Source organism: Onthophagus taurus, chromosome 2, assembly GCF_036711975.1.
Source record: "Onthophagus taurus isolate NC chromosome 2, IU_Otau_3.0, whole genome shotgun sequence".
Taxonomy (NCBI): Eukaryota; Metazoa; Arthropoda; class Insecta; order Coleoptera; family Scarabaeidae; genus Onthophagus; species Onthophagus taurus.
In genome coordinates, this window is record NC_091967.1 from 9,641,138 (window position 1) to 9,659,691 (window position 18,554).

Here is an 18,554-nt window from a genome sequence, read left to right on the forward strand (position 1 = left end):
TAAAAAGATTGAAAAAGAGGACAAAAAAATTAATTATAATATATGATACAATATTTAATAATTATATATAAAGTGTGTTTATATATATATGTATATTCAGTAACAATTTTCTTTTGATTTGACAAGAAAAAACTTAAGGCGTCGTAACGGGAGCTGGTTGGGTCAAGTTGGGTTAAGTCGGGCCGAGTAGTACGGGAGTCGTTTTGCGTCCGACCTGCATCGATGGAGGAATGCACATTCACAACCACGTAGGCATTAATCACGACGTCGATTATCTGCGATTTTGGGACACGTAAAAAATAACGAATTCTTACAGGAGCAAAGGAAGTTAGCCAAAATCTTGGCATTACACTAACTACTGATCACGCCATTTTTTTTATTTGTTTTTATCTGTAAGATAAAACATCACAAATTGTCCTGTTAATTTATTAAAACAAATTGGTTACACTCACCAGTTTTAAGATGATTGCGATTCGAGCGTAAGAGGACCTCTTCGTATCGGTAGATGGCAACAGCACTCATCCAGTTCATCCTAATCCTGCCCAAACTATAAAGTCAGGCAGTTCCCTTACAGGCACGTCTTTTGCCAACGCTTTCACGCGCAAGTTTCTATCTTCAGTTAATAATACCACCTCCCTATACAATTTTCTAGGTTCTCCTATAAGTAAACAAATAATATTATTATATATACATTGGCAAAGAAAGAAAGGAACAGTATTGCTCAAATCCACTCACCTTCATTATGCTGATCTTTGTTAACTTTACACAACGCTAAACAGGACGACAAGATCTTATCGTCGTTCTTTAGCGCCATATCGGACACGGAGTCGTCTTCGACAGTGAACGTTGACGAGGCCAAGATCGTCCCCTTGGTCGTGATGTACTTAATGTTGGAGTTCTTGACACTGAGGTAATCCAACGCATGCTTTGCTGACTCGGCTACCATGATTACGTGTTCTGGGTCGGACGCGTTTCTTGTTGTTGGTACTGGGTGTTTTCCTCCTTTTGCCAAACCTTCCAGTTCGTTTAAAACTGTAATTTAAAAAAACAACTGTAAAGATTGTAATGAAGATTATTTACACATGCGTGGTGCATCAACAGCGACCACCGTTTCTAACTCCGTTATAAACCACCATAAGCCTTCGTCAAGGACATACGAGAAGGCCACATAAACCGATTTAGATGTATCGTACGGTTCAATCGACGCGAAACATGCCAAATACGCTGTCCTCATGGATTAGATTACGATGTCTGCAGCTGATGTGCTGTGGGAAGGTGCGGACCATCCGTGCTTGGGAACCTAAAACGTTCCGGCTAATTGAAACGCAAACTTCCGCGTCTATTCTGTTCACGGCGCATGGTATTTTGCAAATTAAGAGCGCCGCAACGACAACGAACCGGTTAACAAACACACATAATCCAATATTTATTTTTATGTAAACTTATGATGCTTATCGTAAACGGAAAATGTAAATACAGTGATGTTGAAAAGTATTGGGACGGCCGGTGGTTAGTGGTAAGCAGTTGCAACTCCTTTAAGCAAACGACGTGGGCGTGGTACAAAACGTACTTCCGCGTCCTAAACGGTACCTACAGATGGTGTGCTCGTTGTTAAACAGTGGAACGTTATCCATTCGCGCCCGAAGTACGCTACGATCGTTAACGGGGTTTAGTGCCGTCTTAACTACCCTTGTATTGAAAACGTATGCACAACGTGAAGCCGTTAAACAACAGTTCTAATAATTTCACCCGGACGTATCTGGTCGGTAGTCTGCAAACGACGCATATATTTACAATAAGAGTTGAACTGCGTTTCAATAAATATATGTGAAAATTAAGAGGTAATTGGTGGAAGCAAAAAAATATTATCGCAAACTTGATACTTGGGTTTGGTATTAAATTTCTTAGCGTAAATTACTTCGTCTCCGGGAGATTAAAATTACTTGGCGGTCCGTTAAAAGCCCTCGAAAATTACGGCACGATAATAAAGAATTATATTCCGCGTACCGTTAACGGGACGCCTTATTAGGCGTAACCGTGACCGTTATCGGGAGGCGGTAGACAAAGTTTCGTCATACGATGATTTTAATGGGCGCCGAATGGGCTCCCGCAAAGCGACGCCAGACGCCTCTGGGTTTAAACGAACTAATCCACTCGTAAATCAAATCCGAAGTAATAATGATCAACATTAGAAATTAGTTGGACTTCAAAACTAATAATTTACGTTTATAGTCACACATCAAAATTTAAATTAATATTACAAATAACACAAATCAAAGTTGCAAACACTTTAAAAAGCAATCAGTAACTTAAATGGAATTTAGTCAAAATGGAATTTAAATCGTTTAAGTTCAACGAACATCAATTTTTGCTCGCATCGCTTATCAAAGGAACCGAATACATGCCAAGGAGATTGTAGCACATTAAAAGAACGATCATGTGCTAATTTAAGCGCTATTACTTACCTACAAGGGGTACCATTAGCGTGTAAACGTGAGCCGTTGCAACACTTTTGATCATCTCAAGATAGTCTATGAAACAATTCGTATCTGGGATCAAGTACTTTGGACGAACTTCTATGTTGACGGTTACTATAGATTGTTGCAAAATTTTCTGAAAATAAAATAAATTGGATTAGTTAATAATAAGTTAAATAAGATTAAAATTCTATATGTTAGTTTCAGATATGTTTCAGGTCGACCTTGTCCTTAGTGTTAATCTGAAACAATCTTAACAGTGAAAATGAGCAAATTACCTTTATGCATACATAAAAAAATCCATTAACCAAAATACTAAATGAGGATGTGCTGCCAACGGAAAAAAAGAGTATCTGGCGAGAAACCCACAGGAGTTTTTGCCACTTAACCGATTGAAGAAATATTTTCTGAAGCGAATAAATATGCGAAAAGAAATTAGAAGAGAAAACGCTATTAACAAATTTTTTCAACCATCACGCTCTTATCGTGTCCGAACAAGTTTGCATAACATTCTCAAAACTCCTATAATGTCGTAATAATTTCCATTAAATTAAATTATTTAATAATTCTTATCGACCCACCCGATTTCAATTCGACTTATTCACTTGTTACCTATACATCACACCAATATCTCTCATAAATCTTTTGCATTACACGCCACCTCGCGTTGGAATAATCTTCCAATATCCGCAACGATGGCGTTCCGTCATCCTTTAGGGTGGGACTCAAATTAACTAACATATCGAATTGTATAGTCTTGATTCACTTCATTTTCTTTTTCTCGTTATTTCTAACATAAAAATGTTTATGTCCAAATATACAGGGGGTGATTTATTAGCTTCATCAAACTTTGACATATGATAGCTAATCTAATTACCAAAAAAAATTTTAATGAATATACGATTTCAATTATTTACGAAATTATAACACTTTAAAGTTTTAATTTTTAAATCATAATTAACTGCAATATTTTTTGAAAACACAAATATTACAAATATTGTTCAAAATAACCTCCTTCTGCTAGAATACATGCTTCACAACGACGAATTAAAGAGTTTTTCAGCAGAATTAAAATGTCTGGTTTGATGTTTTATTTCAGTAGCAGCCATTTGTATTCTGTTTAATAACTATTCTCGTGTGTCAATTTCCACTTGATACACAATTTGTTTCATTTGACCCCATAAGTAGAATTCGCGGTTCAATACGCGCCATGCAAAACATTGACTTACATGTATGTTGCGTGCTATTCTTCGAGTGCTGATGGAAGAATTATCAATTACAGCTTCTTCGTCCTCTACATTAACTACATGCGGTCGAATAGCTTTTTCTGGACCAGGATTACCTGTTTCTCGAAGTCTTCTGAAAGAATCGCTAAAAACTGAATAATATGGCAAATGACGCTGTGGAAATCTTTCTTGATATTCTCGTACTGATTGTCGAGCATTTCCATTGCAAAAACCATACACGAAAATTATATTAGCATACTCTTAGCGTACATTTTGAATTTCTTCTTGTATGTAAATTCGCTGCAGAAAACTTTAAAGTGTTATAATTTCGTTATAAGTTCATTAACTTTTTTTTTTGGTAATTGGATTAACTATCATATGTCAAAGTTTGATGGTGAGCTAATAAATCACCCTGTATAATTTCAATATTAAAAAAAAACAAATCAAATTATTTCAACGATCAGATCAACTGTCTTGGTAAAATCCAACAGTAAACGGATGATTGACACACAATCGAACCTGACAAGCAATAAATACACGTAAGGGTTGCTCTCTGCTAGACCCAAGATCTCCCACTTACCGACACAATGAGTTTTTAATCCGTAAAAGTGACGGCCGTTTTTTATCAAATATTAATTATAACCACATTATACGGTATTAGAATAGAACGTTAATTGTGTCGGATCCGAACCCAAGTCCTCACCTTTTTATAACGTACTCTTCAATAACATCAAAGGGTTATATGAAGGAGTCAATTGGGTTGGATTTTTTGGCTCGTATTTATGACTTTGCTTCGGCACAGGTAATCTGTTCCGTAGTTGATTGTTATTTATTATAACGATTATAAAATGAAGTACGACATGGTACTAAAAAAATAACGGACTCTTTTATATTTAAAATCTTTCATGTAAGATGTTTTAATAAGAATAGTATTAGAAATAAAGTAGGTACATCCGGATGTATTTTCCCATTGAAAGTACCCTTTTATTGTTAGCAAAAAGAAAAATCGAAAGGAAATCGTGATTGATAGTAGATGGACGTTGGTATCGGTGGTACAATAAGTTCTTTGATCTGGTTCACCTACTTTCAACGAACAGAATGAGATGATGACAAAGTTGGTATAATTAAAACGAAATAATGACCGATAAATAGACCAGATTTAACGATACATGCAAAACGCGGTAGCCGCTCTAACAGAAATAACTTGTCATCCTGAACGGTGACGTTATCTGGTCATCGACAGCCACCGTCACCAGCAGTTCAGATTACCGGAGTGCGATTACGGCGAGCCGCCACAGTAAAACTGCTCGTAAATATGCTAATCCCATTGAATGCGATCATTATCTGCCTCGTGGACGTCCGCGGTGCCGATATACGCGAAGAAATAATCGATTACGCGGATCTAAAACGTCAGTGACGTCATATTATTTTATTATCATCGCGATAATAAAATAAGCTTCGTATTCGGGTTTCTATTACGCGAATTGACCGGCGCATCTGACCCCCGCAAAACTCGCTAGCGTAGTCGTAATCGAAACATCGCTCGCGGTTATGGGCGTTCTCCAGCGAGACAATAGTACTATATGGCGTAACTGTAAATCGGCACATATACCAAACGCATGGTTTATACATTTCATCTTTAGATACAGTCTGTGGTCGGATGAATGAGTGTTCGTTTGTTAATTGTACTAGGACGTTAGCGCTAAAAAATGTTGCCCGCGATTGTCAGCGAGGTTGTTTATTATCATTTAAAGAAAAACATTTACTGGAAGGTGTAGAATTCTTCTATGGATATTCTAGCTAGCACATTGTATATGCAAATCGAAAAGAAGAAAAAGTGTATGGAAACGAGCACGACGCAACAGCGTCCACTCTCGAAGCAAGCGCGGCGGGCGCGAACGTGCCTAAATAAGGGGCGACCTCTCCGTAGAACCGAAGAACACAGTCGAACTCCGATATCCCACTATGGCCGGACGGAGACGAGTTTTCAATGCCCCTACACATGTTCCTAACTGCATTACACCGCGCGTTAGAGCCCCAGCCGTGTTCGGGGAACACCTGTGCGGCCCTCGACGTCCACCGCCGCCGTCGCCGAACCCGATGGGAACGAACCGCCGACCACAGCATAAATAGCGTCAGAGTTTAACAGTTAGCAGAGTTGCATCGCTTGGCTGTAACGCGAGGAGTTTAGGGTGTGTTCGAGAACATCAATCATAATCACCGTCGCTATGTCGATGTACCTAAGATTTTTAGCAACGCGCTTGACCTACTTACGTGAATACTGAATAGGTACAACTCGCGGTGTTTACGCGCCAACATGTAGAGATGTGGTTACCGTTATTGCCACATACAGACAAACCTTTATTAAACAATTAATCAATAAATAGCGTATACCTCTCCATTTTCAATTAATTAATAATGATTAATTAACACTTTTTGAATTACTAACATATTTCATATCGTTTAAAGGATTATCAATTATCAACAGAAAACTATAATAGGTGATGATTAAATGGATTCAATGCAAGGACACAAAATTGAAACGTTCTAGTAGACTACCCTGGCTACTTGTCATTCACGTCGACTAAAGACGCCGCGTGACGGATTCCGGAGCGCTCGAGGAACCGTTCGATGCCGCCGTCGCTGCGGGCGCATGCTCCTGCTGCTGAGGAACCGTGGGAACGCGTGGGCGTTCCACTTCCTGGTACCCGTATGTCACCGAGGCTGTCTGTCTTATTTGGACCTGCGCCAATCTATCGGGATCAGCCCCCAGAATGATTGGTAATTTCGCCTCCGCCACGTCGTCTCTATCTTTCAAACAGCAATAAACCTTCAGACTTCCAATAAGCGCTAATAAATATGTAAATGTCGAACGTTATAAAGTAGCAAAATAAAGCAAGATGATGTAAAGGTAATTACAAACTCTTTACAAGGCATTTCTTGATAACCAAAAATAAATAGCTCGTTAATAGGTTTGTAAGCAGATCGTTGGTTATGTTAATTCGAAACATTAATTTATAATGTGTAAAAAATATTATAATATATTTTGCATAACAAATGACCGAAACGAAGTACCTAATTAACTCAAAAATATGAATAGCAAAAATGCAGCCCAATTTATCCACAAGAAACTTTGAAGAGATCCACCATAGAAGGAAACCATTAATTAATATTACTTGTTATTAGTAAGGCTTAACACTCGCCTTTAAAATCAAAGGACTACCAAAATGTCAAATGTTAGCATGACCTCGTCGTTTTTTAAGGTTCATGAAATGTTTTGTTCCAGAGGTGAGAAAATAATCTTAAGAAAAGAAAGCCTTGAGAGATCCGTCAAGACGTGGTGAGGGCATTAAAAAGTATCGAAGTCCAATTTGAAATTAAAGGTTGCAAAATCATGTTGAAATAGATGCTAAATGTGTAAAAATTTATTATTCTTCAGAGTCACCTTCCCAAGAAGCCAGACATTTTTGTTTGAGGTTTAATCCTAAATCGATAAATTTTTAGCGCAAAATGACAATAAAAATAATAATGACCCACATAAGTACAAAATTGATTTTAATCGATGTGAAATTGAATTTTCTTTAAAAGGAGTATGACATTTACTACAAAAATTACTACCAAATTGAACTAAATTTGAAATGTTATCTATTTATATTGGTAAAAGCAAGATAAAGCTTCTTATGCTATGTTATAAAAGGTTAATCTTAATAACTTTAGTTATTTTTATAAAAGAATTAGATGCCAAATGAACTAAATAGAAATTTTGAAATTTTATTTGAAGATATCATACTGCCCCAGATAAGTGGAAAATTGCGTTTAATTTATCTATAAGCCTTTATTTCTGGCGACATTACTTGTTTCCATCAATAATACCGGATTCCATTTTCTTTTCGATTTTTGGTTATAACTTGTACGTTTATATTTAGAAATACACCAAGTTTCGTATGATATTAGAAAAACTTTAATATCCCTATCTACTCATGCTGGTAGCAATAAGAAAAACGTTGTTAGTATTTGGATTGTTGCTTTTCTACCAACTTATACACATTTAGTTATTGAAACTTCATAAACATTTAAAAGATTTAAAGTTTATCTTCAATTGTAAAGGAATGTACGTAAACGCATTACACAAACATAACGTGCGGTGAAGGTAATTTGCGGTTAGTTTAGCACCAGCCAACATTAAAGTGTGGTACTACAAGATGTATTTGGCGCCATACTGAGGAACGTAATGTAATTTGTCTAGATAGCGTTACCTATAATTAATTGTAAAGAGTTATTTGTTTTATTTATTTAAAAGAGGAAAAAGTGGGGCGTCACCCGAGCAGATGGATGAATTCACTCAGCGAATCCAAGGTACTTATACACTTCCATTTACGCGACCTAAAAACTGCACTTGTGCCCATAATCGGTTCAACATAAAGAAGCTCGATACGGTGGCGTTTTTACGTCCCTCGAGCACTCGTAATTTCACTATAATCGCAATAAAAACGTAACGCGATCGGGTTTTATCGCCGGTCGGATTTGGAGTAGTTTTTCCAAGTTTACCTGAACTCGTTGGCGATGAATTTCCTGATGTCTGTGACGCTTCTCCAGGGCGACTTTCCGGTTCAACAGATCTCTTATCTCGGACGATGTGCCTTCTAATTTTCCTTCTGTTGGTTCTACAGTTCCGTCTTCATCCTCACTAAAACTTTCCACCAACAAGTCGTCGTCGTTGTCCTGAAAATAATAAGAGTTTCAAATTTACGATTTGCAATTTATTTATAAGAGAACAGAACCACAACCTCCTTCGAGAGACCGATAACCATCCGTTCGTTAGCGTGAAGGTCAGTCGTTGTTGCAGACTGTTCAAACAAAACAACTTACCAGTTCTGGTGGTGAGGGTGGCGAGCTCCTGCTAGATGACATCCTGACCACCGAGACGTACCCGCTGTAATCGCTTTCCAGTTCAAACTTTAGCACTGGTGGTTCAAGGCCGCACAAGAAGACGGTACCAAAAAATAAGAGCTTGGATAACCGCAACGCAAACTGAGCCTGTTCCACATCCAAGTCCTTTGGTGCGTATGTAAGGTCTTGAACGTTGTGCATCAGAGGTGTGAAGCCGCAAAGTACGGCGTCCTCAGGTAATCGAATCTGTTCGTATCCTAACACAAAAGATTAAGTTTACTATTTCTATCTTAAATTATAGATTGATTAATTACTGCCTTCACACCGATATAAATCTAAGACTATCAAAGACATAGTAGAAACATAGCAAGTTAACACACCTTCAACTCCGCATTATCAACGGGTTCATCCATAAATCTTTAAAAGAGCCCGGCGCGCGTTTTATAAATAGAACCGAGTGTCGTCCTTAATATTATCCGCGCCGTAATTCTCTCCCGCAATCGATTAAAACGCCCGCAACACGCGACTATAAAAATAAATCTCGATCGCCCTAATGGCAAAAACATGTTGTTTACACGAAATAAATTGAAACAAATTGTGCGAATAATAAAACCTCAGACCAACATATACGATTATCATTTCTATTAATCTCCTTTTGATAATCACAACAAAAAGCGCAACCCAACCATGAATATTAAACGACAATCGATCGTAGTCGCTTGCTTTTCTAGCGCTCGCGCATTTGCATTCTAATAAGATTTAACCGGACGCTACCGCTTGCAGCAACAGGATTTCCATCTATTATTCTTGTCGGATGTAGTAAATAAACAGATAGTTCATTAAAGATAGAACCCCATAAGACACTTTAATAATAAAAATTCAATTATCAAAACGTCTAAAACAAACTCCCTAAAACTCTTGTATTTAAATCGAAATATTACGATTTATGTTATTTTTTTTGAAATTATTTTAAACCAAACGCTTTGTCTTCAATTTGTCGTTGTCTAAAGAATTGATAGCGGGTACTTAAAATATGAATGTTTTCGAAATAAAACAAAAAATTATTCTTTGAAATTGTGACAAGAACTTAATAAGTGTAAGTACCCAAGACAATGACCATCATCATACTAGAAGGACGTAAACCTCCATCAGCAGGAGCAAAGAACGTCTATACGTTAATTGAAATAAACCCAATTAATCAAAGTCTCCCTCCTCGTATTACCGTCGGCAGATGAATAATACTTATGCGTTTTAAAGTACGAAACGCATCTTAGCGCGCGCACGCGGCTAATTGCGTGCAACACGACGACTCCTCACCTTCCCTCTGTTCGTTCACGAAGCTATCGTTGGTCGGCGAATCCTGCTTCTTCTGTTCGCCCAGCTTCTCAAGCAAGTTCATGAGCGCCGCGATGCGGCTCCACGCGTCGCCGGGGGGCCTAAGAGCATTAATAACATTAACGAAGGCAAATAATAGATGCGGGCATTTAAGCTACACCTGATCGATCGGTAGATGATCGATGGCTAAGACAAAATTGGACGAAGCAAATAAAATTTTACTTACCCGACTTTGTAGTCTTGAGTCGATGGAGGTGGGTTCCACACCCCGCTGTGACACAACATCCAGTCGCTCCAGATTTTCACTGCTGGTAAAAAGATTTGTAGATCTTGTGGGAACGCCGTTTGAGGTTTTTTCGATTTTAGATGATCCTGTAGAATTGATACGCAACGTTCCAAAATCAAATTGAACATTTGTAGTGATACTACTAAAGCACGTTCTTGTAACTCTGATCTGTAACCAGTTTGTGACTGTAATTGAGGATCTGAAAAGAAATAAAAATTTTCATGAAATTGTATGAAAGAAAACTCGTAATACAAGGTGATGGGACAAGGTGGAGGTTATGCGGAAATCTTTCGTAAGGTGGTATCGCGATTACATCTGGTTTATGCTACCGGTTGACCGATATTTTAACAAAACCCCGTTATACGGTCGAGAGTGGTACATGGAGCTAGGTAACAACCGCCAATCGCGCTTAGATCTCGCCTAATGGCCAGCTGACAACGTTCCGGTAACGTAATTATGCAAAAATCGTTTCCAGATATAAACGGTATGGAATTACTTTGTTACTCGCAACATTGCCCATAGATGGCCAACATTTTTAATTCTGCAAGAAAAAAAAACAAACATAAAGTCATCATAATAAACTTAAGATGATATTTATCTTTTTTAAGTGAGTTCAAACAGTCGTATTTACAGTTTTATAAGACATCATCTAACGATTTGGCGATCGTTAAGACCGAAGCCGGTCGTTGGTCTTTTTTCTTCATTCCGCGCCGCCCGCACCCTCGACGCCACGCGGACGATCGCGTGGTGACCCTTGCAAGGCTGTTCCAAGGCCGAACATTGGCCGTTCTTGCCTCCGCCTATACGAGGCCGTACTCTTCGCTTTGCTCTCATTACGGTGCGGCGATTCCGTCGCTTCGCCGCCGCGCTCATCTCCGCACGCAACAATGCCCCGTAGTGGCGGCCCCCGTTTTGCCCGTTCCGCCCCGTAACCACAGGGTCATTGTCGCCCCATCATCCATAAAAACCAAGACGATAGCCATTGGTTTCGGAAAAACTAGTAAGAGAGCGTTACAAGAACGCTCTCGGTAAATACTATGAAAGTCGATGTTGAGAGAAAATAACAACAATAAATTAGAATGGACTTGATGCGTCAAATTCAATGGAAAGTATCAAGTATCCGTCGTTAGGCGTGTAAATAAACAGAATTAAATCGGATTGGTTGTTGGCAGACACTGTCTTGATGAAACTCTCGGTTGCCAGATGGAACTCCCCTTCGCTTAAAATAAACATCTTCATATTTCGCTTTTGCTTTATTTGCAAATTTTCTATATAAAGTATAGATATAAGATTTCTGTTAGAACATAATGTCATTCACGGTATTTGGTCGCATCCCTAGATAAATATATTTACTGAATTTAGATTGGAGGATCTCGATCGCGATCGTCTCGTTTTCACGCATACAGAGCGAGTGCGTGCGTAGCTCATGGCAAATTGGCTCGGCTAATGAGGCCCGCAGCTGAGGTCAGTCGGCGCCAACGCAAGAATTCCGCCCGGTAATTATTCCCCTTGCTCGGCTCTAACGGGCTCCAGAGAGGCTCCTTCTTCAGCTGCACCGTTTCGTCCTTCGCCGCGGATTCTTTCTGGATCGGGCAAAAACAATTCCACGCGGCTAAAAATAGCCTTTATACGCACACAATCGTCATTCACGTTCGCTCCGCGTGTTAAACAACGCGTTCGCTTGATTTTATTGCAACGGCGCGAGAAGAAAAAAGAGTAAGAGGAAAAGGGGTGTTATTTATTGTGGTTGTTTTCTAACTAATCATCGACGTCTCCTACACGTTACTGCTATATAGCCGAACAAGGCCGATAGTGTAGATGTCACTGGCACGTATATCGGCGATCTGGCGGTGCCACCCGCGGCTGCGGGACGCGTGGGTCGATCTTTCTCTGCTACAACTCGGCTACGTTAAGAGTATCCAAACTCGAGATCCGAACCGTCCTTGAATAAGATTGCTCTCCCCCGTGCTCTACAATGCAATCGCCATACAGCTACGAAACCATGTTAAAGGACAGCCCACACTTGGACACAATCTAAAACTACTCCTATTATAATGATCATGATCATAAATTTAATTTTGATGTACCCTATGTATGCTAAATGTATGCCAAAACTACTTGGTATACTATATACTTCAACTATACTCTATTTTTTAATTCGGAGGAGTAAAATGAGAAGTCAGTGTAATTTTTCAAAGCTATTTTTTGGCGGGAGTTTTAAAACTAGAGAGGATTTTAAGTACACTGTAGTTACCCAGCCATTTTATTACTTATTTGTTTAAACATTATAAAAACTAGGGTGTTATCTACTTACTTTTTCCCACATAAAATGCAACAAACAATACCGTGCGTCTAAAGACATTTCTAGTTCTAGGTCTAGAGTTAGTTCTAGTTTTACACTATCACTAGAACTAACACAAGACCTAGAACTAGAATCATTCGGGTTTAGCCGTCTTGAAAGACGTGCGGCTAAATCCGAATATTTCTAGTTCCCGGTCTAGTGTTAATTCTAGTGCTAGTGTAAAACTAGAATAACACTAGACCTAGAACTAGAATCATTCGGATTTGGCCGTCTTGAGAGACGTGCGGCTAAACCCGAATGTTTCTAGTTCTAGGTCTAGTGTTAGTTCTAGTTTTACATTAGCACTATCACTAGAACTAACACAAGACCTAGAATTAGAATCATTCGGGTTTAGCCGTCTTGGGAGACGTGCGGCTAAATCCGAATGTTTCTAGTTCTCGGTCTAGTGTTAATTCTAGTGGCAGTGGTAGGTACCGCTAGTCAGCATAAGATATTACTATGTTGTATATTTTTATTGAGCTAAAACTAGAATTAACACTAGAAACTTTCTAGGTCTAGTGTTAATTCTAGTTTTACCTAAATCTTAACTAACACATAACCTAGAACTATAATCATTCGGATTTAGCCGTCTTGAGACACGTGCGGCCAAACCCGAATGTTTCTAAGCGGCCGGCAATATCTCGAATTTTCCTAGTGTAATTTTTTGCTTAAAACTGACGAAAAGCAACCCTTCTTTTTGGCTCTTCAATTTAAAAACACTCCTCCGAATTAAAAAATAGAATATAATCTAATACTAGAATAAGAAGTTAAAATTGTTAAATTATTTCTGTGTAGTAGTATTTCTTCTTTCGCGTGTAGACACAGCTTAAATTCACGTGATATGTCACCGGGTGTCGACATCTACATGAGCACATCTCGAGTCTTTCAGACCTGGTCTGGACGCCTTTCATTGTGCGCATCTGTTATCTGAATGACACCTTATTGCATTACGGGAGTTATTGGCGTGTTAAACGATAACTTACACAAAACTATGCATCCAGCTGGCCTATTGATCGAATTAAAAGACAAGATAATAAAATTGATAAACTGTGTTAGCGAATGTTTTGAGATATTTCTATGATGGAATGTCATCTTGGTAGTATAAAATCATTCTTCAAAAAGTAACACATATAGAAATTTATGAACTCAATAAAAAAAAGGAATTGCTGACGGCAAAATTATTTCTTTTTTTTAATTTTTTGAATGGAAACTCGTTCGATTTATGACTAATGGCCGGAATCGAGAGAATAAATTACAAAAAAAGGTAATCAATGCTGTTCGAAAATAATCGGGTGGCTGTTCAGAGCGTAAAATAAAAATATGAGCAAATGCATCGTCGTGACGCAACCGCCAATTATTAAAATTGCCCATTCCGACGGTTAATTTACGAGAAATTTCTGCGAGCGTTGTCAGGTGGGGCTTTCGGGGCAATTTATGCACGCGCGATGATTTAGTGCGCCCCAACAGACCAGCCTCCGGTAATCGTTTAATTAATTATGTGAAAAATTATGATTTGCGCATAATATGGCTTAATAAGACGTGACTTACATAATGAACGTGCCAAGAGATCATTAAATTACAATTTGTTTATTTAATGCAAAAAAAATCAAGATTAAATTAGGATTACTTAAATTTTTAGTATTGTATTCATCAATTTTATATTATCATCTCATTGCCTCTACATTCCAAATTAAAGTAGATAATCGACGGTCGCAAAGACACTGGTACAAAAATAGCTTCCTCGCTCGCTGTAAAACTAGCAGGTAGCATTTACGACAGTGTAATTTTAGAACACGTCGCTGACAATTTTTCCGGTGCATAAATGGAAGACCATAAAAGTGGTCGAAAAAATAAACAACGGGATAACAAGTACTAAAATTACTACGGTGGCGGCAACCTTCAATCAAAGCGCCACTGTAAAAATCTCTTGCAAAGGAAAACGAACAACTTCAATTGTAAAAAAAAACGTTGAAAAAAAAACTATGTGGTCCATAATTGCCTCTCGCTAACTGTAAAATTGGATAAATGACGAACAAAACAATTTGGGGAAATCGTATCGAGTTGAATTGGTGTCGGCAGGAGGTGAGCAGCGCGGGCGGTGGTAACCTTGACAAGGTCGTTCTATGGCAGAGGTGAACATCCGATGGAACTGAAAGGATACACCAGACGCGAAGTGTAGCGAATATTTGGCTGATTGTCTGTTGATGAATCTCTTGAGGCCGTACAACTCGTACTTAAACAATATGAAGTGTTGTGTAAGCAATCAAATGAAAGGAGATCATTGAACGAATGATTTATTAAAAAAAAATTGAAGTATCTACTAGAATTAATTTATTATGTAGATTTTCATTTCAATTAATTTTCACATTGATGACTTTCCAAAATTGGTATTGTAACAAAAATGAAAAAGACGAAAACATAATACAACAAACTGTTTATAAATTACTCCAATTCTCAGCATTTGATTATACACTTAAAAATAGTTTCGTGAAGACGAGTTCGTTGTTCTCGAGAATTTTCTTCTTCTAGTAGAAATCGCCGGGCATAGTTGGTAAGCCCTCCGGCTCTCGCGTGATACTTCTTCAGATTACTATCGTAAAGCACTCGACTTATGCCCAGAAAATTATGCAACGTGTACGCCCGTACGCTCGCAACTCACTCAAAATGCAAATATCCGCTGCCGGCGAATAACACCCACTACTGTCCGTCCGGGCGATTCCGAGAATTCCGCGCGATCTTCGCGGCCCTTTTCCTTTAGACAAATCTAACCGCCCCTTCGACGTAAGTATTCGCGTATGTTTTATGTATGTATGTATTACTACGATCATTCGGAGATTTATGATACCACGTATCGAGAATCGTTCGGAAAGTTCGTGTCGAGATCGAAAATTCAAAATAAGACACGAGTTCTTTATGGCACGGCGCTGTGCTCTACGCGGCTGGCGCGGCGTAGAAATTAAGTGACTAGAATTAAGTTAACGAGGTTTCATGATGTACGGTCACAACGAGTTCCCTTTCTGTTCCAACATTCGTAGTAATTACGGGTAAGCCGTACGCAAGCTCTTAATGTTAAACTCTTAATGAACCATTAATCAACGCGCCTGCGGCAGCCCGAAGATGTTCAACCCATTTTAATTATACAAATCCGCGCGGTTAAAGCAACCTATTAACATAATATATTCTTGTGGCGTCTTTTATTACCGCAATTAATATCAACATTAATTAGGTTGGTCGACGACGCGACACGGCAACACTGCGGCATGCAAATGAATGTGTCCCTAGCCTCAGGATCTCCATTCATATTTATTATAATTTCTAACTGTGACTAAACTTTATAGGAATACAAATACGAATTTAGCGTGTATGTAAACCACATACATAAAACCTGTTGCGAAATTGGTATTGCACGCAATTTCCTACAAATGTTTTAAGTTAAAAATTTTTAATTAAAGCTAATTAATAATACTTATATAGAACCACAATTGTAATAATGAATATTTAACGATTAACAATAATTAAACTTGCTTTAGTCACTTTCTGGAATCCTCGGCAATACATTTTAAACTCTATAAGGCGCTGGAATTCGAAATTGCCATCCCTTTTAAAGCGATTACGTACGCGGACTATGTGCAATTTAGTTTAATTGCCCATCCGTTTTTCCCTTCACAGATATCGCGTTACAATTTCATCTATTTTTTTTTTTTCTTTGGTTCGTTGCCTACAGTTTTTTCTACTTCACCATCAATTCTCAATTCGATTTGATTCTCGGTACCCAAACTGAAGAAAGCGAGTATATAAAAAAATGAAAGTGTTTTAGGAGAATAAGAAAATTGACGATGATGCAATAACTAAAATATTTAGAGGATTATGGTTTTTATAAGTATTTAATACTAAATACAAAGTGTTAGGTAAACATGCGGCAAAAATTCAAGGGATTCCTTGACCTGTTCTAAGAATATTGTGTCCTATGATGATTTTTGAAAAACCGCTTTGTTTCGAAGGTACAGGGCGAACAAAATTTGCGACAACCATATTCGATATTTGTTGAAATTATTAATGAAAATAAAAGTATGGCGTACGTCAATGAGTTTATCAAGTACCTAAATACGTCTCGCGATCGCATTTGTTTAGATTGAGTGACGTTTCGCTGTTTGACATGTCTTTAACAGTTAGTGTAGTACTCTATATGATTTATATCTAAACGATTATACAGTGTGTTAATTAATTGTCGTACCCGACGTCATCATTGCAAGTATGCAACCAATATCACAGTGCAATACGCATCATACGCAAATCGCGTATTGCAATAAAAATACTGTGATATTGGTTGCATACTTGCAATGATGACGTCGAGTACAATAATTAATTCAATTAACACACTGTACATTCAACCATTTCGTCCATGCGCCCTAAAATACCAGCTCTTCCACATTGGACAAACTGAGGATAAAATTTAACGAGGAGCCAGAGACTGCATATACTGTGTGAATGTATCGCCAGAGGCCGCCTAAGACACAAAATTTTCGGTAAAGTACGCCTGACACCTACCAACATAAAGGAACAAGACCTTGAAGTAATACAAGTTCATCAAGGATCTACATTAGCCCTAAACATTTGGAGGGCTTAATAGCCTTAACAGCCTGACAGCAATAGTAATAATAGTAAAGGTGTAAAACAATCTACCCCTGAAGCTATTTAAAAGATATAAATTATTATATAACTTTCAATACTCTTAAGCCATTTTACACTATTTCAGATGACACTAAACAATTACACTCTATTTAAGCAACATCTAACAAATTTCAAAATCATTGTGTGCGTTTTAAAGTTAAATAAGACTAATATATTCTATCTAAACATAGAAATAGCCGATTCATCACCTAATATGTATTCTATGTAACAAATGATTACACGTTCGAATGTGGAAAGCTGGCGTCTCCAGCTAATAAGGTAAATAATACGTGTTATTGTGGGAAGTGCTCGGAGCGTCGAATCTACCACGGACTTGAGCAGTTTTACATAATTGATAGTAACGGTGTTACCGAGGATGGAGCGGTAATAACTGGGGAGGCGGGAGACGCGCTTTTCCACTCGGCCTTCTTCTCTTCTTCAACGGCGAGGTGCGAGTATCAAATGGTGTAGCCGATGGATTATTAATTCCCCGTTCGCGAATCGTATCCTTTATGCGTTTTGATTAATGCGCAGGGCTCGATTCGTTCATCCATCATCGAAGATTTTAATTTGTTCGCCAATTTCCTCCGCAAACTATTACTTAAACGAAAATATTGTTATAACGTTTTATTTTCAACGAATAATGAGAATAAACACGAGATAAGTTTGATGTTTCTTGTGGGTTAATTTACCATCACAAGTATCGCGTGGCAGGGCAATTGTATGACCTCGACGCGCGACGGAACGTCGCGAATGAAATACTCGCCCCAACATTAGCATAAACCGGTCGGATATATGCAAGATCTAAAATTATCTTTACCGAAGAACAAAAACTTGTCCGCGTTAGGCAGACGTGGCTGTAAATAGACGCGACTGAAGGAATGCGCCAAGCTAAACTTTACTTCTTACGACATACACCTGAGAAATTCTTATTTTACTACAAACAACATCCTCAGTTATACCATATCCAATTATAGAACTTAATTAAAACTGTAAATTTATCAAAATATTTATGTAAAGTATTTATACTGTCATCAATGACTACTTTTTTTCCCTTGTTTATAAAAATTACTTTTAGATAATTAATTGCAGGATATGGTCAAATGCAGTCATCAAATGAGCGGAAATACTAATAAACCATTAAGAGTTGCAATACTTTTTGCCATACTCACTGAACAACTCTCACATTAACCTTTATTATATTCTGTAGGAAATTGCGTGAATTCTATCCCGTCTATTCGTTCAAGAAAAGCGATAACTTGAAATCTGATCGGTTCATTTCGATCTTCTCTTGCAAAATTATGACGTAAACTTTTCCTCTCAAATAA

The 18,554-nt window shown here is 38.1% G+C and overlaps 1 protein-coding gene across 2 annotated transcripts in view; it reads right to left on the reverse strand.

The window, feature by feature from the left end:
• Positions 1–452: 452 nt before the first annotated feature.
• The window catches only part of LOC111427079 (Smg6 nonsense mediated mRNA decay factor), a 38,204-nt gene continuing 20,102 nt past the window's right edge, over positions 453–18,554 (reverse strand). For both annotated transcript variants that reach the window (XM_023062051.2, XM_023062052.2), the window contains 7 exons: positions 10,155–10,413; positions 9,911–10,029; positions 8,573–8,850; positions 8,252–8,425; positions 2,466–2,613; positions 736–1,032; positions 453–658 (listed from right to left, as the gene is read on the reverse strand). In XM_023062051.2, the coding sequence (XP_022917819.2) occupies positions 528–658; positions 736–1,032; positions 2,466–2,613; positions 8,252–8,425; positions 8,573–8,850; positions 9,911–10,029; positions 10,155–10,413 (1,406 nt within the window). In that variant the 3' untranslated portion in view covers positions 453–527. The remainder of the gene's footprint in view (positions 659–735; positions 1,033–2,465; positions 2,614–8,251; positions 8,426–8,572; positions 8,851–9,910; positions 10,030–10,154; positions 10,414–18,554) is intronic.